Source organism: Melitaea cinxia, chromosome 11 (assembly GCF_905220565.1).
Source record: "Melitaea cinxia chromosome 11, ilMelCinx1.1, whole genome shotgun sequence".
Taxonomy (NCBI): Eukaryota; Metazoa; Arthropoda; class Insecta; order Lepidoptera; family Nymphalidae; genus Melitaea; species Melitaea cinxia.
Window position 1 is genome coordinate 2,806,771 of NC_059404.1, and position 27,500 is coordinate 2,834,270.

Sequence of the window (27,500 nt, forward strand, 5' to 3'; positions counted from 1 at the left end):
TATGTTGGAATGGCTATTTAATTTTGTAGATAATATTATTTTTATTAAACCTCGAAAAAGATGTAAAGAATGGTATATTAAAAGCAAAATTATAATATGTTGCTTTCAGCTTGATAACAAAAATGTTTAATTGGTTTTTCTAATAATAATACCACTTATTTCTTTAATGAATGAATTAAACACGTATGTAACTATGTACGCGGGAAGTTTGTTTGGGCCCTAAATAGTATAAAAATAAGATTTTTTTAAAAAAATTTTTTATTAAAATTGTCCTCTATCCATAGACATAAGGGTAGTAGTAATAATAATATGGGTAGTAGTAGTATGGGTAGTAGAAAACATTTTCTTTGGATGTGTAAGCATATGGGTAACAGATGTATTTAATTTTGTTTCCGTTCCGTCTAGCGACACAATTGGAAGGTGAGTCTTCTGCAGCGGTGAATATATTTAGTAGAATTATAATACATGTCAAAAATAACACTGACAAATTGATAGAAGATAATGACGTCATCTAAAAATAGCATAGATAGCATTAGTCATAGACAAGAGTTTTTTAATTAAAAATAGTTATCTACGCTTCAGCTTGTAACATCCCACTGCTGGGCATAGGCCACTTTCTCCATGTGGGAGAAGGATCGGAGCTTAATCCACCACGATAAAATTAATAAATAAACAAACACTTCTCCTACATGGGGAAAGAGGCCTATGCCCAGCAGTGGGATGTTACAGGCTAAAGCGTAAATAAACACTTCACACTCAAAGAGCTCAAGTATTATGACTCCTGTATCGGGGGTCCGGAGCACGGAATAAACAAATCGAAAAAAGCAACAGCAATTAAAATAACTTAGATCTAAAATACTTTTCCCCAAAAAGGCCTTCACCCAGCTTGTGCTGCATCTGTCATCTGTAGCACTGTATCATCTGAATACAGTGCTGTTCTTTTGTAAAGCCATTCTTTTTAATTTTAAACTATGACGTACGTAGGAATTGATGAACAGTCAAACAGTCTTACTAATAGAGTTCTTTTGCGGCCTTAGGTTGATTATAAATTCTACGATATACAGGTAAATTCTTTTAATTGTAGTTAATTTGCTTTTTCAATTGTTTTTTTTCATGCTGTGTGGTTACGGCAGTAAAGAATATAGCCCCCCCCGTCTCTTCCTGTGGGTGTCGTAAGAGGTGACTAAGGGATACCACAGTTCTACTACAACCTTGGAACTTAAAAAGTCGATCGATGGCGGGATAACCATCCAACTGCTGGCTTTGAAATACACAGACCGAAGACGGGCAGCAGCGTCTTCGGTGCGGCTAAGCCAGCCCTGCGGTCACCAACCCGCATGCCCAATGTGGTGACTAAGGACAACACACGAGTTCAAACCGCTTTCGCTGGGTAAAAGACATGAGTTCAATCCATTTTTGGCGCGAACTTGTGGAGGTCTATGTCCAGCAGTGGATTGCAATAGGCAGAAGTAAATTTGCTTTTTTAATAAGCTGCAGATAACTTTGTCTTAAAAAATTAATAAAATTAACTTACGTTTTGACTAGGATACTATTAATATTCAACAATTTGAAGAAAACTATTTGAATACACAATTCCAGTTTTAAGAATAATTATGCGTTCAGTTTAAGCGTCTTTCAAGTGAAAAAGGATTATCGTAAAATCAATTAATTTTCACTTAGATTGATCTCTTATTGCATAATTTGCTTTTCAATTACTTGCACGTTATCCCTTGAATTTGCAATTACTCGCATAATAAAAGAAAGATTTATTATCATTTGGTTAGTCTATTAGGTAATAGTGTAATAAAAGTTAATTAAAAAAAGGAAAGAAATTTAATTAATGATAAAAACACGATTTTTTTCATTATTCTTTTTATTATCTTGTAATATTTCTATGAGCAACTGACAAAGGAAAATATAATTAATCCTATTTTTTTAATCTATTTCTTGAGTTCATCATAAATCGTTTAGAAGAAAGAACAATCTTAAATTTTTTTTTGTATTTTAGATCAGGCTATTAGGAATATATTTAATCAAAAAATTGTAAGTATTCTAGTTCTAACTTTTGTGTTTTAGTAGTTATAATTAGGAGAGCTCGAATAACGTTCTTACAAATATACAAAACTTTTGTATACCTAAATATGTCGTGAGTTTTTTATTTTGATACACATGAGGTCTCAAAAAAGTTGTTTAGCTCTTAAAAAGTGTAGGACGATTATAAAACCATCTATTGGCTATCTATATATTATATACTGAATACTTCAATGACATACATACATACGTACAGAAACATTATACATGTATAAAGATAATCCTCACATTGAAATATGCAAGTCATTGTTGCATTTTATGACATAATACTAAATTTAGAACAGATTTTACGATAAAATCCACTCTGGTAGCGATGGTACAGATCAGTCGTGCGTTTACGATTATAGAGAGAAATTATTTCCGTTATAATAAATGGTAACCTAATTTTTATTTTGTTTCATAATTTGTGTTGCAAAAATCTATAAGTAGTATTTGGGATTTTTAGAAGTATTTTTGGTCAAGCTAAATTGTAGAATTGATCAATTGGATCTGACCATGGCGTACCCAGAATCTTTTAAAAGATGGGGCAGACTAAAATAAAAGTATAAACTCGATAAGTAGTAGAAATTTAAAACGCTTAGGTAATACTTTCTACAACCCTATATTTACCATTTATTTTTATTCACAATCTACACTATTTCTTCCAATAATAGCTTGCGGAAATTTTGACCAAATTTATTGAAAATTTCTTTATCAAACTTTGAACGATAATAACATTAGTAAGTACGCGAATTTCTTACGAGTAGTGTGTGAAAGAAAATCTTGTAAAATAATGTAGAATTACATAATTATTATTGTTTGTTACAAATAAAAAATTTAATATGAATAAAACTAGAAAAAAAAAAAACAAAATGTTTAATATTTCTTTTTATTATGACTAAAAATATAATTAAATTATATATAAATGGACTAACATAATCGCAACTTACTTACAATATTATATACAAATATACAATTTATATTAATCATTTACATTATGTATTTACATTTGGAGGTAATATACATTTTATTTTATGCCACATATATGTATTAAAAATATTATAATAAAGGAAAAACTTTTTAGACTTAACTTCTTGGTAACTTTTTGACTGTGTGTAACCCTGCTGAAAATTCCAAATAAAAAACGATGATTTGTATGGGAAGTTATTGTAAACTATTGTATGTTTGAAACAGGGATTCCAAATTTCAGGGGTTTCAAAACCCATTATATTGAGGACTTATTGTTTGGACTTATTATTTGGTCTAAAACAGGCCGTAAAGCATCATTTTACTTCCTGTTGATAAAACGTGACAGTATGTTATCTGGTTGATAAATATTTTCAATCAGTTAACAAGTTTTAAAAGCATCTGTTTTATATAATCTTGTCCAGCTTCTGCATATTAAACTGAGTGATGGAAATTGTATTTTATAATTTTGCTATTGATATCTTGTTTTAAATTGATGAATTTTTTTACGATGTGCCCAATTCTACTAAAAAATGATGTATGATGCTGTATGCAAATTAAAACGACTAACACGTGAATAATAGGTTGGGGAAAAAGTCTTTTCGTATTTTCTAGTAAAAACTTGTAATAAAATCTTTTTGGTTGTATCGTTTGTAACTGCCTGGTTTTGATACCGTAAAAAAGTAACATTTTAAAAATGAAATTAAAAAGAAAAAAATAGTTTCCAGCCAAGTGTTCATTGTCTTTCGCCAAAATTTTTGAACCCAATGAAGAAATTTGATACATTTTAAAGTTTTACCTTAAAAAAGGGAAAAAGCAACTCGAGCCGCGAAAGAAATTAGTGACGTTTGTAGTTTCAGTCTTAGAGTAGCACAAAATTGGTTTAAGCGTTTTCAGTCAGGAAATTTTGTATTTCGCTCTGGTCACCCAGTTACCGATAAACGTGACGACGTTTTGGAAACAGTGGAGCTAAATCAACATTAGTTAGTATATAGCTGATGATCTGAGAATTGACCATATACAGTTTTGGACTATTTGAAAAATTCTGGCTGTACAAAAAAGCTCGATATACGTATATAGTGCCACATGAGCTAACTGAAAAAAAAACCTAATATACCGTTTATTCGTTTGCGATACTCTCTTAAGAGGTAATTTTTGAAAAGATTGATCACTGCTGACGAATCATCTACGATTTTTCCCCGACCTAATATTTAAAAGTCCAAAACAAAGAATTGATATCGAATAAAACATTGGTTACAAAAATATACGTATTTTTTTTTTGCACGTAACAATCTTGTTCTTGTTATTATAATATGTCATGAAAAAACGTTGTATAATGTATGTAAATCACAGCTAAACATGATTATATAATATGTTCATACAATCAAAATTTACAAGTTCATTTTTTATAAATACTAATTTATTCGAATTGCGTCATTGTCTAAGAGATTAAATTAATAGATTCGACCTACAATTTAATCACTGTATAATATTTTTGCAATTATTAATCCCACGATTCTTGTTAGTAAATATACTTAGAATAAAAAAAAAAAAACAAAGGCATGAAATAAAATCTTAAAATTATATGTATATGTACAAAGATGATCATTGTTCTTGAAATAATATTTACAATTAAATAACAATGTTCGAAGAATATAGTTATTATAACTAAATATGTATTACATAGAGATTTATGTAATAAATTTCGTTATATATTGGTGTATATAAAATCCACTAAACGTACAATAAAAATCGCCATTAATCGTAGAAAGTGGTGTCGATAGAAACAACATCGAATTTTCTCACTGTTTTGTGAAATATTACGACCAATTTTAACGCAATTCTTTTGATATGTCTACTATTTTCATAAACTTTACTAGAATTGTCATGGAGGAGGTAAAATTCTTAATTTCTGACAGCACAATAGCGCATGAGTGCATTTAAATTCCCTAGTGACGAATTTTGGGGTGAAGAGAAGCTTTTATTGAAAACTTTTGGTTCTATGGGACATGCCGGTATTGTCATTTTGGAATTCCCGATATTTTGGCGACATTGCTGGCTCAAGCGAGCTCAAATTAGATCAGTTAGACAAAACATGTTTAGACAGTTATTATTAACAAAGTTTAATTAAAAAAATTCTTATTTAAACATCAGTATATTCTGTATTAGCCTTAACGGATCAGATTTACAGAATGTTCGACTGCGCGGACAGGAATATTTTCTGACACACATAGCAAATCTCCTGTCGCATTCGCATAATCTGGCAGAGCAACTATTGCCAACCTGGCGACGCGACTGATAGTACCCAAGGGCGCAGTGAGGTTGTCTGTTGAAGCACTTCCAGTAGTATGGCTGGAAGTACACTGTGTTTGCGGGACAGTAGACGTTCTCGTAACATTCGTCGTGGAGTCTGCAGCAACTGATGGGTTTGAAAGATTTTTGGTGAGTTTTATTTCTTTGGAAAAAATGCAGTTATGTTATTGACTTTATGGAAAACATTCTTGCTCTGAATCAGCCTGTTAAAGTCCTTTTTTTTTGGCTAAAGGCTTCTTCTTGTATGAGAATGATTTGAGCCAAACGCACTTATTTGACACTATTCTGCACTGCGATGTAATGGATAATTTTTCGACTATAACTAACATTTGCTATCAGGTATCTACGATAAGAACTGTGACCAACGGCTTAACGCGTTCTTTGAGACACGGCGTAATGACATACATTCAGACAAAAAACAGATATTTGTACAGTTACATTAGGGTGTTAAGGCAAGTTAATCGTACTCGGTTTTAATTCTTGCTCATAAAGACAAAACTTAAAGCTTGTATGATAGATCTTGTAGAGTAGGTTTTAACTGTAAAATAATTGTTTTTTTTACAACGCTTCAGCCTGTAATATCCAACTGCTGGGCATAGGCCTCTTTCCTCATGTAGGAGAAGGATCACTTAATCCACCACGCTGATCCAATGTCGGTTGGCGGAAATATTCCCTACTATAAGTAATGATCGCTATAAGGTATTTATGATAACAACCAGATCCAGCAGCTTAACGTGCTGTTCGAGGCACGGTGGGGAGACCCACAAGGAATGCACAAACACCCAGACTACGACAAACATCTGTATGGGCAATACAAATGATTGCCATGTGCGGGGATCGAACACTCAACCGCCAGCGCAACAGCCACAAAACAGTGCTCTGACCGTTGCGCCAACGCGTCGTCGTATCGCTTATTATATAAATAAGCGATAATTATACTCTTGAAATTACGAAAAATTTAATTTCAATTTTGGTTCTCATAAGACCATTAAAAAGTCTATACTTTCACTAACATTTCTATCTAAAAGTTTGTTTTGTGGGTTGTCTGGAAGAGATCACTATCTAGTGATAAGACCGCCCGTTGCATGCGACGTAATTATTATTTTCTCTTTCCCTTTAAACTTTATACTTATGTAATTGTTATATGTTACTGTGTGCAATAAAGTTATTTATTATTATTATTAAAAGTTATTTCTTACTTATCAATCCCATCTGTAGGTCTGCCAGAGCCAAGGAATCCACAGTAGCATCCATAGCCCTTGTAGGAGATGGGGTCGCATCCAGTAGCACACTGCAGCATGTTGTAGAGGTGGAAAACTCCACGTTTGCCTCGATCACCTTTATTGGAAAATTGTTTTGGGTCCATTTCCCTACAATCATATTTGAAAATCATTATTTCCTTTATCTATATTATGAGAATTCTCTAGTTTGTTTGAATAGCTTAATTTAAATACCAATCCGATTTTAAAAGTTGCATTTACATAAAATTCCTATTTTAAAAAAGATTATAGGAGTATATACTATAATATGACGTCACGACACGATTTATGATAATAGTAACTACAATCTAGGGTAAATTTCCGCGGGTTGTCTTGCCAAACAATAATGCTATAACGGTATTCTTTTATGCAAATATTAAACTTATTGTACTTTTATTTTGATTCATTGTTATTTATTTCGATTACGATTTACGATTCAGCCTGCAACTTTTCTCTGCTGGCCATAAGCCTCTTTATTCGTGTAGTCGCAGCTTAATCCACCACGCTGTTCTATTATGAGTAACGATCTTTATCAGGTGTATATGATAACAACCGGGAATGATAGCTTAATCTACTCTCCGAGCCACGGTGAGAAGATCCACAAGGACAAACATCCAAATCGGAGAGCGGCGGGCGGAGCGGGAATCGAACCCGCAAACCGCCGGTTTTTAGGCGTGTGGCAGAGTGGTGTTAGTTAGTTATTCAAAGTAATTCTAAATTAGTTGATAGAAACATGTTTTCATTACGATGAAATTTAAAATAATTACTTACCGAACGCCCCTTAAATAATCAGCTTCTGGTATAGAATACCTAAACGGATCATGAGCGAATCCCACAAGCATATTATCATTATTAAAGATTTCATATTTGTTGTTGTCGCTTCCTCTGTCTGCATATCTGTGGCTATTATTCTTAGGTTTATTACTATTTGATATATCATATGGCCTTACGTTATGGCTTAATTGTGCATAGTTGGTGTTATTGTAGATGTAGTCGTAGTTTAGGCGGTTCGGTAAATCTGTAAATGAAATAAAATTAGGTTATTATTTTCCATTCAATCTGTAGAGATGTGACGAAGAATAAGCTGAACGCTGTGTGTCGAAATGTAGTAAAAAGATTATGATGATGGTAGGGCCGAAAATATGCTTGTTATGTTTTATGTATCAGAACAATTGGGGTGTATATGTATATCTATATATCCGTCTATGTACAGTGAAGTAGCGTGTTGCATTAAGTTCTTTCTAAACAAGAAGAGTGACATTAGCTTAGCAAAAAAAGTGTAAGGTAGAAATGGTAGATAGGAAGGTTCTAGTGTTAATATTTATATGCCTACCTAATTATGATTTGTGCGTGTAACTTTTACCATTCCGTCATAATATAAAAAAACGAGTGTGCCATAGACCTTCTTCCTTTCGACCAAACTTCTTTAGTTCCATCTATATGTATGTATAATATACATATGTTTATATGTATATTATATACATGAATGAAATATTATTTTTCTACAACTATTTAAATTTTCTGTTTTTTCTATGGGTCTCCCTTTCAACTTCCGTTCGCCTCACCCGATCACACCTTTCGTAACGCTCTCGTCATGCATTCACTTGCTTACTCCCCAAGTTAAGCGTTAAGAAGTTTTACCTAAAAGCTTTATTACGGTTTTACAATATTGAGAATACAGACAATAATAGTATTGTCTGTATTCTCAAATTATGCTAGCCTCAGAAAACCATATACGGATGTATTATTAGTGTGTCTAACACTAGTACCCATACGACCGTTTCTTTGACAAAATACTTGATAGCTCTACAAAGAGTGCAACGTCACTATAAATATTAAACGAGTTATAAAAGTTGGTAATCATAAACATATTGTAGTGAAACCTTTTTCGTGCGAATACAACTTTTTTAGATTACTTTTATATTTAAATGTTATTCTCATGATTAATCAAAATTACCATTCAGAAGGCATCATTCATATGACACGCGGATATCATTTACGTTGTACTCTTGATTTCTTTTACGTGCCTTTTTCCGTATAGTAACATTTATGTTTTGTAGTTTTATTGAAACAGTTTATGAACGCGCTCGTGGAACTTGATGTTGTCGTGAAAGTCGTTTCCGATGTTATATAATGAGGTGACCAAAATTATACAATAGTTTTATTCTTGTAATTTTTAAGAAATCTTTTAATGTCACAAGATTTTTGATATTTAACACTACACGTCAATATCTCACAAGGAAAGAAATCTCGGTAACATTTGTTCCTCTTATTTTGTTGTGAGATGCATTGTGATGTTTTTAAGGCTTGTACTTCTGGATAATTTAGCTTTTAAGGATAAAAAAATATTAAAATCGCATTAATATAAAGTTAACGATCATTTTTCTTCTTTGTTCAAACGAATCTTTATTCTTTGTGATACTGGTCAATGTGAGAATTAATTTAATTTGACTGTGATAATAATATCTCTTTTTATGGTATTATATTAACCCAATAATAAATGTGCTTTAGACCACACGACTGAAGTAAAACTTCTATAGCAATAGGCTTGCACTGTGTCTTAGATATACGAAATATAACTGTATATAAGAGAAAGAGAGAAAGAAAATGTGTGCTCGTACCTTCCTCTCTTACTCCGTTCGCTTTGCTCGATCACACTTCGCAACACTCTCGTCACGCATTCGTCAGCTTACTTCCCAAGTCAAATGTGCGTAAAGAAGTCTTACTTTAAATCATATTATATTAATCATATTTAAATCATATTTTACCGAAAAACCGGGTTCGGGTTCACCCGAAATCGATGTTTCCCTTTTGAGTCTAGCTGTAAACTAATCTTGTCTATTAGTCTAGTGTGTGGGTAAATGAACGGTTTCCCGGTTACGGGACGTTCATAGGTTCACTTATGCTTATCGCAGTCCACAGCTGGACATAGGCGTCCACAAGTTCGCGCCCGACATTATGTCGTGAATTCATGTGTTTTGCCCATAGTCAATACGCTGGGCAGGCGGGTTGGTGACCGCAGGGCTGGCTTTGTCGCACCGAAGACGCTGCTGCCCGTCTTCGGCCTGTGTATTTCAAAGCCAGCAGTTGGATGGTTATCCCGCCATCGGTCGGCTTTTTAAGTTCCAATGTGGTAGCGGAACTGTGTTATCCCTTAGTCGCCTCATACGACACCCACGGCAAGAGAGGGGGGGGGGGCTATATTCTTTACCGTCGTAACCACACAGCAGTTGATAGGTTGATTTTGATCAAACTCTAAAGAAGTTTTGTAACTGCAATGATGAAGTAAAACACTCATATACAAAGTTACTTAATAACGTTTCAGATAATCTAAAACTATCAAACGTATAAAAGAGCAATTACCTAAATTGTAGAGTGATGGCAACGCCATGCACACTATTAAAAAATAGGCGCATTTCACGCACTAGATGTTAGCGAACAATCGTACTAATTGTACACAAAGGGAGTCTATGTTGAACGAAGGACCAGTAGTGTATGAAAATGGGAATGAAATTACTGATTCGTTTTGCGTTTACAATGTTATGAAAATATAAATCGATTTAGTTGTGTTTAAAATTAATCGTATAGTTTATTTATATTTAATTTGTTAAAAAATATTTTTTACTGTGAATTGCTAAGTATATTATTTCTTTTTTTTTAACTTTTGGTACCGCTATTTAAGTTGTAGAAAAACGTTTTATAGCCTACAATTTTTTTTAAATCAGACCGCCAAGTCTAGTTATGAATTTGTATATCATATACACACGCAGCTTAATCTTCGTTTAACGTACCTACATCTATAATATAAAAATGAGTCACTGAATGTGTTGCTAAGCGCAAAACTCGAGAACGGTTGGACCGATTTCGCTAATTCTTTTTTTAAAATATTCCTTGAAGTACGAGGATGGTTCTTACGGAGAGAAAAATTCTAAAAAAAATATTTAAATTTCCTGAAAAAATCTAAAACAACACTTTTCTATACTCCCATACAAAAGATTTGTGATAATACTTAAAAGTCAATTTGAACTTTAATACCATACGATAAAGTTTGTGTTAGGCGATACGAAGTTCTCCGGGTCAGCTAGTATTATATATGATTACTACTAACTATCATATATTAAAAAAGTTGGAACTGTTGGAATAAACAATATGAGTTGGATTACCGATATGAATGCGGATGTACGTTGGTAATATGGGCACGTCGATCGATAAATTTAATTAATTGTAAAATTGAACAATGCTTGAAATCGATGGAAATTATGGCAGTATGGTGGCATTTGTAAAAAATAAATACACTTTTTATTTTAATTTTCTTCCGTGATCTCGTTAAATGGCATGTGAACAATTATTTTATTGTGATTATTCATTACGTTATGGTTAAACCTTTCTTATACGGGAAGAGATATTTTGCACAGATCTGTAACATTCCGCTGCTGGCCATAGGCTTCTTTTTCATATTGGAGTAGGGTCGGAGCTTAATCCAGACACTGTTCCTCTGCGGCCGCTACATATTGGCCGATACATTCCCTACTATGAGTAATTGTTTAATCAGGGGCTATGATAAAAACTAGGACCAACTGCTGACGCGCTCTCCTATGCATGGTGGAGAGTTCCACATGGACAGACACTAATCCGTGAGACAAAGAAATATTTGTACAAACACAATTATCCTCTCCACGAGGGAAGCGAACCCGCGACCGCCGGTGCTTAGGCTCACGGTTAACTATACAAGAGCGAATGTGTTTAGGTTAACTCGACTGATCTTGATTGATGAATTTAATTTGATGGATCAAATTCTAAGGTTCTCTTACCATTGTCTGAATTTTTTTAATAATGTAGGGGCTGATTGTAGTCAAGGTTTTTTTAGCCAAATAAACTATTTTTATCGGTTATATATGGATTTAGTATTTCGTGGATTTTAATGCATTATTTTGCCGACTAGGCTAATACATGAAACGTATGCTAGAATAGGCAAAATTTAAAACGGCCATGACTATGATCCAAGCTAGTTCAGTCTGACATGTACAAAAGATTTCCAAAAATTTATTTGCATAACGAGTGCCAAGGCTGATTCTTTTTTACTAGCTGACCCGACCAACTTCACTATACTACTGTTTTTTGTTATATATATATATATATATATATATATATATATATATATATATATATATATATATATAGAAAAGTATACATACATCTTTTACACAAAGGTCGTTCTGATAATAAACAACACAAACAAAAAAAATATATATATTGAGAAGTTACATTATCTAGCTAATTCTTATTGATTAGCTTAATTTAGCTTAAATTTATTATTATTATTTATTTATTTTAGAAATTACCTCTTACAGAAGATCACAGCTAAATAATACTGCTCTTAAGTAAATTTGTGTTCTTGTGGTGAGTAAGTAGGTTAGAGTTCCTGGAGATGGTCGGGAGTAGGGTCGGCAACTTCTGGTGTTGCAGGCATTCGCTTGTTTACCGACCTAGTATATAAAAAATAACCATCGAATTTGGTTCGACAGTTAAGATATGCTTCTTTATTGCACATCTAAATCACTTCAAATATTCAGAATAACTTTTAAAACATAGTATATGTAATATGTATGTGTATTTTAATTAGCTTTAAGCTTACAATACGACGCGTACATGTGTATCTTTTTAAGTAATGGAATAAATAGTTCTGATAGAATTTGAGTAACATTATCTTTGAAACTTTTTGCATCGTTTTTGCTAATATTAAAATAAATGGAAATATGTATTCATATTTATGATAATTCGTGTGAATAAATTTCTTCTAACATTCACTTGGATTGGATTGTTTTTTTCTTCAAATAAGTATAAACAATGGAGAAATAGATTAATATCTTTTAACATACACACACGGTCACCTGTTTTTATGGTAAGTAAAGCTAAATATTTTTTTTGATTAATATATATAGAAATAATACATATATACATATATAAATTCAAATACTACAGACTCAGGCGGGAATCAAACCCGCCACCCGCGGAGCAGAAACCAGGGCCACCACAAATTGCGCCAACGAGCTAGTCAATGTCAATGGATGTTCCTTTCTCATGAATAAAATAGTAATAATTTTTGTATGTGTTGTTTTGAAGTATTACAAAACAGAAGTGGAGTTTGGGTAATCTTGACATTGGCAATCAGAGCTGACCGCTTAACGTCTGTTTGACCTTCTGATACATATATTGTCATCGTAAAATATTATTCAAGTATTGCAATAATTTCGTAAACATTATTCAAATTTTTCAGTAATTTTATGCAAATTTTATTCATTTTTTAAGATTCCGCTGTGGCTTCACCCGCGTCCTTTCCGATTTTGATTATTTCGTTTTCACCCGTTAAAATAAAATCTACGTTCTCAGTGATAACGTAACGTTGTGAAAGAATATTTATGAAGAAGAATATTTATTACAAAAACATTAAAAATCAAATCTCTCCTCTTTACAGTATTAGCATAAATAAATGATTGCTTAAGTAGATATTAAGATGATTTACTTGACATCAATATTGTCACGTCATCACGATATGCCGATTATTAGAACGAGGCAATGTAGCTATTGTTTTCGTGATTACCTGATGTTTTGAATGTGGCATTGGAATGTATTTATAGCTAATGGATGGATAATAGTTTACGCTTAAATCAAATTGATATCTTGAATCTTATCAAATTTATCTTTTGGGATAATTGTAGAGCAAAAAAGTTGCTTACACATAATAATAACAGGAGTTGCCAAAATTATTTTATAATTATTTTGGCTTAAGATAGATTTTTTCGAAGTTATACCTCTTTTGGCGCGTTAGGGAAAAGTGATGAGAGTAAATTTTTATCCTGAAGTTAGCTAGTCAACGAAGAAGAAGTTAGAAACGTGAAGTTAGCTAGCCAATGGAGTATAACTTCTTACGTGCGTACACAAGTATACAGTACACACTTTTTTTTTTTGTGAAAAGTAAGGCGTTAAAACTTACGGAGAAGAGAAATAAACACAATTAATATTAACAAATCAACGAACTGACGAAATTTACAGTAGGGCAAATAATGAGAAATTACTATTCTATTACAAATAGGCTGTGTCTGTTTGATGACAAACTTTGTTTCGACTAAATTTTGTAAATATAATCTTCTGACTATGTTTGTCTAAGTTTGTCAGCTATGCATTGCTCAATCTTGTCATCTGCAACTTCGCCAGTAGCTTACTTAAATGTTTGTTAATGATTTATCGTCTTATTTTTTTTAAATTTATTGTTAAGCACGTGAAACTTATCGAGTCGTCTAGTATTGTTATTGCCTAATATGCCTAACCTCTTCTCATGGTTTCGTAAGGCGTTATGATTCAAATCCATTATAACATCAGTTATTCATACCTTGACATACCGATTTAACTGACACTGTGTTATGCAAGAGATAGAACTGCGTGGGAAATAATTGCTTACTTTTATACGCATCTTTGTACACATAAATAACTGTATAATTATGTTAGTTAGGATAATAAGTTAGTGTTGATTCTCAACTATTAAAAACTAACTGTGCCCGTGACTTCGTGCGCGTTGAATGACAAAAAATACTATTCAGTTCACAGAGTAACGAAATAAATACATTTCTAAAATAAAAGTAGCCTAAGATATAGCATTATTTGACTTCTTCGCTGATCATAGGAAAAACAGTAAACAAGTATCGTAATAAGGTTAAGGTCGTCCGTAGACTTAAGGCTCATTTTTTTATGATTTTCTAAAAATAAAAAGTTTTAATTATTTTTAACCCAAAAGTAATTATTTAAAAAGTTATTATTAAAAAACCATGTGGAGACTTATTTTACTCAAATATTGATTTTTATTTTTATATATAAATAGGTTGGTAAGCATGCGTACGGCTCACCTGATGATAAGCGATTATCGTAGCTTATAGACATCTGCAACACCAGAAGTATCGCAAGCGCGTTGCCGACCCAATTTCCTCAAGAATCTCTGTTTTTGGCATAGTCTATTAATGTTTTTAATGAGTTAGTGTTTAATTTTTGAAGTGTGAAATTTGAATATACAAGTTGAATATTCCTGCTTCTAAGTTTAGTTGTCCAAGAAGAGTTTAGCATTCAAAAAACCAAAATTACCATAACTCTATTCAAATAGGCTTCAATCATCATTCTACAAATTAAAATTTAAATTATGGTTAAAAGTGAAATTACCACTTATTTGGAATGTAGATTCTGTACAGAAGAATCAGCAAGAAACTCCGCATTTACTTGTACCAAGAGGTGCATGTAAACGAAAATTGTACACGAATTCGTCAATTTATATTTGCCAAACAGTCCTTCGCTTACCGTTCTCCACACGGGGAGAGAGGACCAGCAGTGGGATATTACAGGTTTAAGCGATATTTGCGAAAAAGAATGCATGTTTATAATAATCGGATATGTAATAATTCCTATGTCAAGAATGCAGTACACTGACCTTGATTCATGTTAAATAATTTACAAACACGTATATTTGCACGCAATTATATTGCATATTATTGCACGTTAGAGTTCAGTGTTAGTGGATCGATCGATTATTTGCAATGAAATAATTGTAGCGTAATGATTACGCTCTTTGTAGTTTGTAGTAGTGTTATGTCTGTTGTATGTTTTAAAAGAATAATAGTTCTTTGTGTATGGCTTTCCAATTATCTTCTGTTTTTGCACTTGGTGTTATGATTGTGCTGTTATTATTTATATTAATATTATAGACCTGAAAAGTTTGTTTGTTGAAACGCACTAATTCCAGTATACTGGTTCAAATTGAAATAACAACGAACGTGAATCCGCGAGGCATAGCAACTATTTAAATATTTATCGTTTTCGTACTTTGACGTCTTGTAGGTAACCCACAACTATTCTTTCAGCTTTAGATACTCTTTATATAAATAATTAAATCGTCAATTTAGCTTGTTGTATTGTTAATTCATGATTAAGTCTTTAGAAGTTACTTTATCTTCTTTATGTTCCTTTGCATTAGCATCTATTACAAAAATCTCACAAAGTGTTTTAATTTTGTCACTCACTCACTCACTCACTCACTTCAGCCAATTGCAGTCCACTGCTGGACATAGGCCTCCACAAGTTCGTGCCAAAAATGGCGTGAACTCGTGTGTGTTGCCCATAGTCAACACGCTGGGCAGGCAGGTTGGTGACCGCAGGGCTGTCGTTGTCGCACCGAAGACGCATAATAATTATGTCACAGATTTAAACTCTACTTTAAAATGTGATTATAGAGAATTTATCACAGAGTAAAAGTGACCAATCATTTTTTTTTTATAGAATCGAAAGGTAAAGATGATATTTAGTATCGATGGTAGTTTCACTTTTAACTGAAAGTGATTTGTGTGATGACGATTGATGCCTTAAAAATGCTTGCGTAAGCTTATTTAATTCAAAAACATTTTGAATACGTATGTACAAAGTCAAAGTGTAGAATTTCAAGCTATATTTTTTTTGTTATTGCCCCTTTGTTTCACATTACACAATACATTCAAAAAGGTTACCCAGAGCACTGTGAATTCTTTTTTCAAATTTTGAAACAGTTTATTAAGTATAACATTGTTTGAGAATTGTTCTCATTTAGACAGACAGAATTCATTGCGTTATTTAATACTAATTGTTATTTTGGCATTGGCTTTGAAACCATATTTTTAAAAACAAAATTTTCATTAATATATACGAGTTTATATTATGTGGCCGTTGCATCTAACTTGAAAGTAGACAATTGGTATTTTCCGCCCTTACTCATTTCTACCGTTTTTAGCTTTTACGGCGTTAAGAAGATTCGTATGTAAAAGAAAAAGTGTCGCCAGTCGTATTTTGTTCTAGGCTTCTTTCAGTAATTTTCTTTCTAAGCGATTTTCTAATTTAGCCTATGAAACCCCATGCTTAGCTATTTCACACAAAATAATGAATCTATATGTATATGATAACATATGGTAACGCTTTAAAAATCAGAAAAGTTCAGAATAGTTTTGAAACTGGATTGTAAAGGAAGATGAAAGAAGAAGGAAATAGAAGAGACTAGACTTCTACTTAACCCTACATTTCCTAGAGCTAACATAGGCTATTAAAAATTGCGTTATGACATGAAGTAGTGTCATAAAGATGTGTTAACGCAAATTAAACAGCAAAATTTGTATAATATAAAGTCTCATAAGCAATATATATATATAATGCATACATCCTTTTGTGAGATAAAAAGAGTTATTTTATGCAAGTCAAGTAGGCCGGATGTTTGGTTCGAATTCCAGACGAAAAAAGATGCAAAAAATCGTGTAACAAGAATAAAACTGGATCCATAAGAGAAAGTTGGTTTAAAGGTCGAAGAATCGTTACCGTAATCATAATCATTAATGCTGTTGACCGCTAACGAAAGTGGTCTCATTAAACTGTTAGTTTTAAAATTTTTGTAACAAAATTCTTCAAGTAATACTTATTTTTTAAATAGCTGATATGCACAGTTTGGCTTGTGCCCTGAAAAGCAAAATCTAAAAGTTAGGAACTTAGATTTCCAGTATAACAACTGTAAAAATCTGTATTATCGTTATGATGCAGCAAATTATGATATTATTTGATATATCATGATAGATAAATTATCTAAATATTAATACGTGAAGCAAAAACTTTGTACCCCTGTTTGCGTGGACGGAGGAGTATGAAATTTCGCACACTTATAGTTTATATAGAGAGGGAGTGCAGAATGCTAATTTTTTTTTGCATATTATGCATATAAAATACATTATTCCAACAAAAAAAGCATTATACACAATACCATGTATTTGACACACATCTTTTGTTTATTGTTAAAGTCTGTGGTTGAATTGTGGTTGAATTTCGACCACTAGGCGACCACTAGTATATATTATTATTTTAGTTTTTACTGCTCACATAGAGATTAAAATTTGTTTTTATTAGATATATTTGTCAAGTAAAGACGATAGACAATACAATACAATTTTACTGTTTAGATACTGTGTTTTATTCATTATATGTATAAAATTTAATAACCACACGCATTGATATTAAGTTATAAAGTCTGTACATAACAATATATTCGCAATAAGATGTTAAAAGTTGTAAAATATATGTGACGAGGGATACATAGACAATGCAGTTGATTGCTTATCCGAGAACGCCAAGGCCTTAATCTGCAATAGCCATGAGTAATATCTTGACAATCTCGTACATATGATTATCCTTAATGGTATTTGCGCAAGATTTATAGTCAACTAGCAGATCCAGCAGACATTGTCCTGCTCGGAAAACAGCTACCAAATTGAGATAAAAACTACCATATCTCTCAAGTTGGACCAAATTACAGATGCCTACAAAATTGGATTAAAATTGCTTCAGTAGTTTCGGAGCTACATACCGATAGCAGGGCCACCTACTGGGTCCAATTGAGACAAAAACTACACTGTCCCTTAAGTTGGACCAATTTAAAGATGCTTACAAAATTTGATTAAAATTGGTTCATAGTTTCGGAGTTACATACCAATAGCAGCGCCACTTACTGGGTCCGATTGAGATAAAAACTACCCTATCTCCCAAGTTGGACCAAATTACAGATGCTTACAAAATTTGATAAAAATTGGTTGAATATTTTCAGAGTTTATACATCATGACACGAAATTTTTATATATATAGATTTGACTATACGTTGGTACTGTGGATGCAGTAAATGGCTGATGTGCTTGAGTCCTAGGGGCGATTCCCTGCACATGGCAAATGTTTTTAGCTTCTGGGGACGGTCGGGGGCAGTCGTTAATAGGCTACGCAACCGCATAACAGCAGGTGGGTTGCGTATGCGTATGCTTGTTTACCATATTTTTAGTACAAAATTGATATAGTTTTGAAGTTACTTTGGCGAAGTGGTCTCAGCAAATGGCTAATGCTGCTATCATAAGTCTTGTTCGGACAGTGACGACAATTACGACGATTATTTGTTTTGTTTAATAAATAATATGTTCGATTATAATTGGATTGAATTACCAAATTAGTAAGAATACGAGCAAATTTTCAATAAAAGAAGAGTCCTAAATCTGACATGTAATGTTACCTACAGATAAATGGTTTCGCATGTAATTTTTGGAGTTTACGATACTAATTTTAATTTTACACGCGTTCGCAAGTCGATAGTTTTTTTATTTATTTAATAATTACAATTTATGTAAGTCATATATTAAAATCTCGGACAAAAACCAAAAATATTTCACCTGTTCTAGAACGTTACAGATCACTGGAATTCTGCTGTTTAAAATTAAAGTTAATTTAATTTTTGGCGAGTTGTATCGGAGAAAAGTCAAAGTATATTACACAAAATTAAATTTTCACACTTATGATGTTAACTAAAGGCTAATTAATTCATATTTTAATTTGCATCACAAGTTTATTAACTTAAATAGTAAATCTATAAAATTAAAGAGCTGACCAGTGAAGGGTAATCCTTTTAACTTTTGACATGTGTTTGGATGATAGTTTTTAATTTTTTTATTTGTGTGACTCTTAATACTTATCAAACAATTGATTGGCAGTCCACTCTTTAAATATTAACATTACTAAGCTTATAATTAGAAAACACGTACAATAACATTTAGATAAATATTTTTAAAATACTCCGAGTCATCATTTTATTTTAATCGATTAGGACTTACAATTTATTGCGATTTGAATGGTAATCGTAAATACACGTGCATCATTGCATGTATTACTCGTAACAAACAAATTATGTACATAAAAATACGCGTGCATAGTTTTACGTGTAACAAAATCACGTGCTTTTGAATCACGCATTTCGTTTCCGAATCTGTTTCAGGTTAAGGTCAATGCTCTTGATTATATTATCTTTGATAAACGCTTTGTTCTCTTCTGGACTTTCTGATGTATTTTTATTGTGTTCGATTGGCGGTTGAGAAAGAATTTCATATATATTTAAAAACAAATTCTACGGTGACTCAAGCTATCAAACCGCAAGACAAATATTTTGCAATATTAATTAAAAGTACTCGTACATTCTGTAGTAGTTACTATAAGTGTGTGTAAGCGAAATATCAAAAATTATGTAATATACGTCGAAAACCTATTCATTACGGCTTCATTCCGAAAAAAATATTTTAAAGATACTTTGAAAAAGAAGCGTCAAGAATATAATTCATATCACGATTAATATTATTAATGGTTAAGTTGTGTTTGTTTAGTGGCGCTGTATTTCATGCAACATATGACTTTTATAATTTTATATAATTGGCAGTTTTTTGAAAATAGTAACTGCGAAGATTCTTTTGTTTCTTATCTGCAGAATCAAAATTCTCAATTGTTGGTAGTTTCACACTAGCTATAATAAATTCTTTAAGGACCAATTATAATAAATGAAAGTAACGAATCAAAGGCGCTTTTAAAGCTTACCTACTAAAGAAATGGTTTTTTAACTGAGGTAGGGCACAGCAGGAATTTCCTGCTCAAAATATGGAGCAGCCCGACTGGGTTAGTACCTCGACCTTACAGAAGACCACAGCTAAATAATACTGTTTTCAAGCAGTATTGTGTTCCTGTTGATGAGTAAGGTGACCAGAGCTCCTGGGGGATTGGGGATTGGGTCGGCAACGCGCTTGCGATGCTTCTGGTGTTGCAGGTGTCTATAAGCTACGGTAATCGCTTACCATCAAGTGAGCCGTACGCTAGTTTGCCGACGTGGTGATATAAAAAAAAAATTGGTTTCTAATTTTGAGTAGATTTTTTTTACAAGTTTATTTTATTTGTGTATAATACACAATGTTAATGCGTATTTTAAAGTGAATACGAATTCTTTTCGACAGATAAGCGTTTTATTGTGAAAGGTTATGGCCTATAAAACGTCACGTCCCGACTCAATGAGCGGAACCGATACGATAAGTGTCTGGCAATATATGACGATATACTTTTACTTAAAGCGAGTGAGGGATATGATAAGATTAACTTTATTACGTAACTTTTTGTAATTATTATGAATAAATTTACAATTTACATTACGAAACTATTACATAATAAGTGTACGCATTCTAGGCTTCGGCTATGACCTAGCCGTGGTTTTGTGCCGTAAAAAATATTCGTTTTGTTACGCTTGTTAAGTAAAAAGTTAGTTGTTTAGTTAATAATTGTTTTACTGTACTGTAAAAACGAGTTAACGTACTACTTCCGAGTATTTTTCTTCTATAAAGTCAAAGGCTTAAAGCTTTTTCCACTTAATTAATTCTGGATCGGTGCATATACGTGTGACCGTTTTTCTTCCCAATCGTGCAAATTTATTTACAATGCTTTCTTTTAATAATAATAAGAATTTATTTAATATAAATAAATCGTAACCGCGTTGGCGCAACGGTTACAGCCATGGATTGTATCTACCTGTTGCGCTGGCGGTTGCGGGTTCGATCCCCGCACATGACAAATATTTGTATTGGTCATACAGGTGTTTGCCGTGGTCTGGGTGTTTGTGCAGTCCTTGTGGGTCTCCCCACCGTGCCTCGGAGAGCACGTTAAGCCGTCGGTCCCGATTGTTATCATGTACACCTGATAGCGATCGTTACTCACAGTAGAGAATATATCCGCCAACCCGCATTGGAGCAGCGTGGTGAATTAAGCTCTGATCCTTCTCCTACATGGGGAAAGAGGCGTAAATAAATCGTAAAAAAAAAATACCTACTGCAGGTCCAGTTGAAATCTTAAAGTCATGATCGGCTTATTAATTGTACATAATATATAATACAGTTAGTTAATTATTATCAAAACGATTATTTCTAAAGTGATCCGCGGTTAATTGTGAAGTGTGAATTTGAAATTAAAAAGAGAAGTAAAGCGTAAATTATACTAACTAGTGATTGTAAACAATTTTATTTTACCGATTTATCTGCTAATTTCAATTTTATTTTTATTCAATACCTTATTACACACATCAAATGTGCTGTGCGGTTTCATGATGGTCTCGGTAACTCAGAAATTTAGCCTTTGTAAATCTATTTATTCAGAAAAATACGATTCTTGCTCGGAGCAGTAATGCTAACTTTGTCGTAACTGATCTAGTTAATAATAAAAAAACCACCAAAATATATATTAAAAAATGTAGAATAAGTTATAAAGTTATGTATTAGCAATTCAAACGAACATTACAACACAGAATTTGTTAATAATATAGTTTATGAAATTACGCATCGGTGATTTGGTAACGTTCAGAAGATTAAGACATTATGACAAATGTGTGACTACGAATATTTTAAAACATCACTGGATTTGCGTTAACGATTTATTAGTGTTGGATCACAGACAATCAAAAAAAAAAAAAAAAAAAACAAATAATAGTGCTGTCAAGTAGTGTTTTATCCCTGAGCAGAGTAAGATAGAGTTCTCATCAATATGTCTGTACAGATATACATAGTGACACTAAAATTAATAAAAACAAGATTAATACTAAATTAACGATATTTTCTAGAAAACTTTAGGTAGAGGACAGATATAAAATACCGCTTAAATAATAGTATCCGTTTGTGATTTATTTTCAAAATAGGTCAACGACCTTGGGGACACCCTTTAATCTTAAGTTGACCTTGACATACATATAACGTAAGTAATAGGTAATTACAGAAATTAATGATCATTAATTTGCTCCCAAACACATTATTACAGTTTTACAAAGGAATCATTGCAGGTTTGTTTGCTCGTAAATCTAAACAATTCAGTAATTACATTATTTTATTTTTATGTTTATTGTTTAAATTTTATTTTTTAAATAAGTTGCATGGTCCTAAACTGTATTTGTATTTTTGTAATGTGTTTAAATGTGAAAACTTTGGTATTGGTGTTAGGAGCAGCCCGACTGAGAAAATTAGTTATATAATACTGATATAAATAAGTGTTGTTTTCCTGTGGTGAGATGGTGGCCAGAGCTCCTAGGAGGGATTGCTATGCTTCTGGTGTTGCAAGCTTGTCTATGGCTACAGTAATTGCTTACCATCAGATGAGCCGTACGCTTGTTTGTATATAATTATTTACGGATATTGCATATATTAAAATAAAACTTAGTACACAAATCGCTAGTTATCGACAGTGAAACAGCCTCTTTGTCCCGACTTTCCCATAATATTAAAATCTACGTATCGTAAAGCCGTAAAATGTAGCTTGTATATTGTAAGTTTTGAAACTTAGCCTGTAATATTATGTAAGAAATATGAATAATGTTATCTTGTATTTTGATAAGTCATAGATCTTAAATTAGAACTCAACGTAATTGAAATTTGTAATATCAATAGTTTTGATTAAATTACACAAGTAATAACACAAGATGTTCCAAATAGTATTTTAAGCGATTTACATTTAAAATAAGTGGTTTTAAGGAAAAAGGAGATAAGTATATATATTTGAACTTTTCACAATAGGCAATTAATATATAAGCAAATCATGTGATTCGTTTGAAAATTTTAATTTATTTAATGTCTTCCTCGGTAAATGGAATATTGGAAAAAAAACTTTTTTCAATTCGAACCAGAAGTTCCTAAGATTAGCGCGTTTGAATAAAATTTTCAATTTTATAATATTATATATTTTATAAGCCCTGATCCTGATCCTGGATCAGTGGATTCGTTTTCCATCCAGCATCAACGGGTCAATCATTACATTTTTGCAAAAGTCTAGTTCACCACAAAATCACTAATTGTATTTTTTTAAATTTATAGTTCATTTTGTACCTGTGATTTTCTGTAAGATTAAGGTACTTCACCAGACGGTCGTCTCCAGGTTTTGTCCTACATCGAAAATATAGACACGTTTTACCACGCCTACTTAAAATAGCGCATATATGTATATGCAACCTTGTTTTAATTTCGCTTATAACTTCCTAGCACGTCAATCTAAAGGACATATATGACATTAAGCTACCGATGCATGCATAAGGCATTAAGAGTGGAGGAAAGAACAATAAATTAAATATAAAGCTATCTTGATATAGCCAGTGCATTGTAATTACTTCATTACAGTTTCAGAGAAGGTATTTTGTGCACTGTTTTATAGGTTAAAGATTGATAGTTGTCAGGTTGTAGTAAAAACGTAAGTAAGGTCGAAAGGTAAAACGTAGGTAAGAGGTAAAACGTAGTGAAGGTAAAAGTGAGGTACTTCCCCAGTCGGGCTGCTCCAAATTTTGTGCGGGATATTTCCTGCTGTACCCTACTTCAACAAATAATATGTGGCTTTAGTATAAAACCTTAAATAAGTAGTAATTTAGTAACCTCATACAATTTTAGATGTACTCTAATTGAATGCAATATAAAAACATTTCTTGTAATTTTTTTTGCTAATCTAATCAAGTTGCGTTTACCAAATGTTAAAACAATATAGTTATGTGGGTTGTATTGAAATATTTTCGAACCCATATGATGGTTGTGTAATGACTTATGTATGTTGACGATAACAAGGTCAACGAAAATTAAACCTTAAAAGATTTTTTGGCGATTCTTCTGTGCATAATCTACACTCCGAATCAGTGGTAGATAGTAGATTCATTTATAAAAAAATATAATTGGAATAAGTAAAACGATGACTTAAATGTGCCTTTGAAGCTAACTGAACATTTTTGGTTATCACGTGGAAATTAAAGGAATCCTTGTCATGAGTTAATAGTCAAAAGTCGTTGAATTATTATGCATGAGTTTTTAAGAAACGAATGTTGATATGTCAGCTCTCTCAGCCTTAACCGGAAAGTACTAAATAAGATCAAATTTTATGCTGACAGTAATTTAATATATATACTTTATTGCACTTAAAAACAGAATATACAGAAAATTACATGTATAGTTGATGGCAAAGGGGGACTTATCCCTAGAAGAGATCTCTTCCAGTCAACCAATGGTCATGAGATTGGTCATGATGATTTATCGTTTTACAAGCATATTTACGGCCTTTTTCGTACTCGTCAGATGTCGATCCCCAGTAAAAGATATAATACAACTCACATAAAAAATACAGTCGAATTGAGAACCTCCTCCTCCTTTTTGAAGTCGGTTTAATATACAATAAAAAAAAAATATATTATATCATACAAGCTTAAAAATACTATTAAATATTGTTTTTTTGTGTTATAGTGTTAATCACGTTGTTAATATTATCGTCAGACAGATGTAAGGCGTGTGATTAAATGTCTGTGCATCGATTACGAGAGCAGAGACATTGCCGATATGATATAATGAACTGATGATTGTGTAAGGCATTTTTTAACGGTTCGGCTTATTACGTTTTAAAATAAGTACTAGCTGTAATTTCGCGTATTTAATTTATTACTGCTTGATCTATTGGTTATGTGGCTCTATTTTTAGTTTTATTTATTTATTTATTTTCAGAGTACACCAAAATATAAATATATACAGAAAAAAGATATACACTGGCGATCTTATTGCTAAAAGAGCGATTTAATTAGAGTGTGTGGTTTAGTAGTAATAGTAGTTATTGAAATAGTAATAATAAAATAAATTAATTGATAAATTATAATGTTTACTGTTAACAACAGTTAACATTATAATTTATATAACAACAATATATTTTCTTTTTCATATAATGTAATACACAAAACACCCAATAGAGGGAGAAACATAAAAAATAGATAAATATTATTAATTTTAAGTTATTGAACTTGACACTTGTGAAACCGCGTGAGATGTCTAGTATAAAATTAATAATATTTACTATAAAAAAAAAAACAAAAAAAATTATACTCACTAAAGCCTAACATAGGCAAACTTTTCGTTACTATATTAAGATAGCTTTTATAAATAAAGGAAGAATAATAATAATTTATCAACCGACAAATATTTTAAAATTGAAATTTGAAGAAGAATATACCCGTTATTAATATTTTAGTACCTTTGCGTGATTAATATTTTAAAATGAAATATTTATAAAAAAAATACATTAAAAAAACCTAACACTACGTTCCCGTGTAAGAATTTCTCCGTAATATTTATCATTTTTTTACTCACCTGAATTAGATAAAACTGGCACACCAATAAACAGTATCAAGCCCGCATGCACTAACAAAGTCGTTAAATTTTGTCTAACACGACACATTTTTCTCATTTAATTATTAAGCTAGTTTACAATAGTTATAACACAAGTTATTTTCTAAAGCTTTTTTGGTCTTTAATTTAACTCTGTATATTCTGTGTTTACAATTATTAATTAAAAAAAAAATATATCAAAAAGTTTACATTTATTTATTTTATTTAGGGAATTTAATAAATCACAATGTTTATCACATAAATATATTTTCTCAATTCTTTTTTTAGTTTATCACTGTATGTTTCTATTCATAATTATTATTATTTTTTTTTTTATTGAAGCACGGTTGACTTCGCCAATGTCAAGTAAAGTGGAGTAGACACGAAGGAGATTAAACTTTTGACGTTTAAATTGGCGCGTAAAAAGCGCGGGCAGAGGCGCGACTCATGCGCGCTGTCCATGTGGACGTTCAACAGTGAACAGTCGCACCGCATACAGTAATTTTGTGCTTTAGTTTATAACATCGACAATCGTGTTCTACTTTGCATTCTTTTATCGTCTTTATAAACAATTAAAAAACGATATTATACCTAAGATTATAGGATTCTTTTTATTCGAGTTTAAGAGTTATTGTAATCTGTGCATATTCGCACCAAATAAAAGCCTATTGTTGTGCTGTGTGGCTACGGCACTAAATAATTTAGCCACCCCCTCTCTTCCCGTGGGTGTCGTAAGAGGCGACTAAGGGATAACAAGGTTCCACAACCACCTTGGAACTTAAGAAGCCGACCGATGGCGGGATAACCATCCAACTGCTGGCTTTGAAATACACAGGCCGAAGACGGGCAGCAGCGTCTTCGGTGCGACAAAGCCAGTACTGCGGTCACCAACCCGCCTGCCCAGCGTGGTGACTATGGGCAAAACACATGAGTTCACGTTATTTTTGGCGTAAACTTGTGGAGGCCTATGTCCAGCAGTGGACTGTATAGGCTGTAATGTAAAAGCCTATTGATCTTGGAAACTATTGTTATTGTATTTGGATATTTAAGACACTAAACATTGTATATGTTGATTAACTTATGTTCACAATAATGCTTTCTTTTAAAACAATTGCCGAAAAAAAAAAATACAAAAATAAGGTTTTACTGTTACGCAAAAAAAAAACATGCATATTTGGTTCATATTGTAATATTAAATTTAATTACATTTGTTGAATAATATTGATGTTAATTCTAATGCAATACATAGTGTTAGTTTAATTATATTTTCTGATGTAATTGTATTATATTTATATATAAGTTAGGAAAAATTAAAACCAAAAATATAATAATAAACTTAGTATAGTTTAGCTTAATATGTGAATTCAGATTAATAAAATTAAAAAGTTTTATAATTTCATAGGTACTTCAATTTTAAATACTAATGTCTTTTTTGTTTTAAAGTAACTAACCGCCAACCTACATTGTAGCAGCGTGGTGGATTAAGCTTTGATTTTTCTACATGTGGAAAAAGGCTTATGCCCAGCAGTGGGATATTGCAGGCTGAAGTGTAAAGTTACTAAGATTCGAAAATATATCAAAATGATTGACAGTTATAATATTTTTTTTCACATCTGTGTGACGAAGATAATATTCGTTATTTTTTATGGGCCATTCTTTTTAAGTGTCAATCGAAGCTGTTTAGCATTTTATTATTTACAAAGATTGCGTGTAAGAGTACGTTTCAAATTGTTATTATTACGAAATTAATAAGAAGTTGGAATTTATATCGCTTTCGATAACACAATTTAGTTAAAATAATCAATATTGTTCAGATAAAAGTCAGTAATGAACACAAAAT

At 32.0% G+C, this 27,500-nt stretch overlaps 1 protein-coding gene across 1 annotated transcript; it reads right to left on the minus strand.

The window, feature by feature from the left end:
* Positions 1-5,138: 5,138 nt before the first annotated feature.
* On the minus strand, positions 5,139-25,730 carry LOC123658000. Its single transcript, XM_045593478.1, has 4 exons — positions 25,643-25,730; positions 7,380-7,626; positions 6,549-6,719; positions 5,139-5,455 (listed from the first exon to the last, which is right to left on the minus strand). Exons 1-4 carry the CDS (start codon positions 25,728-25,730, stop codon positions 5,176-5,178), a joined length of 786 nt encoding a protein of 261 aa, XP_045449434.1. The 3' UTR covers positions 5,139-5,175.
* Positions 25,731-27,500: the final 1,770 nt, after the last annotated feature.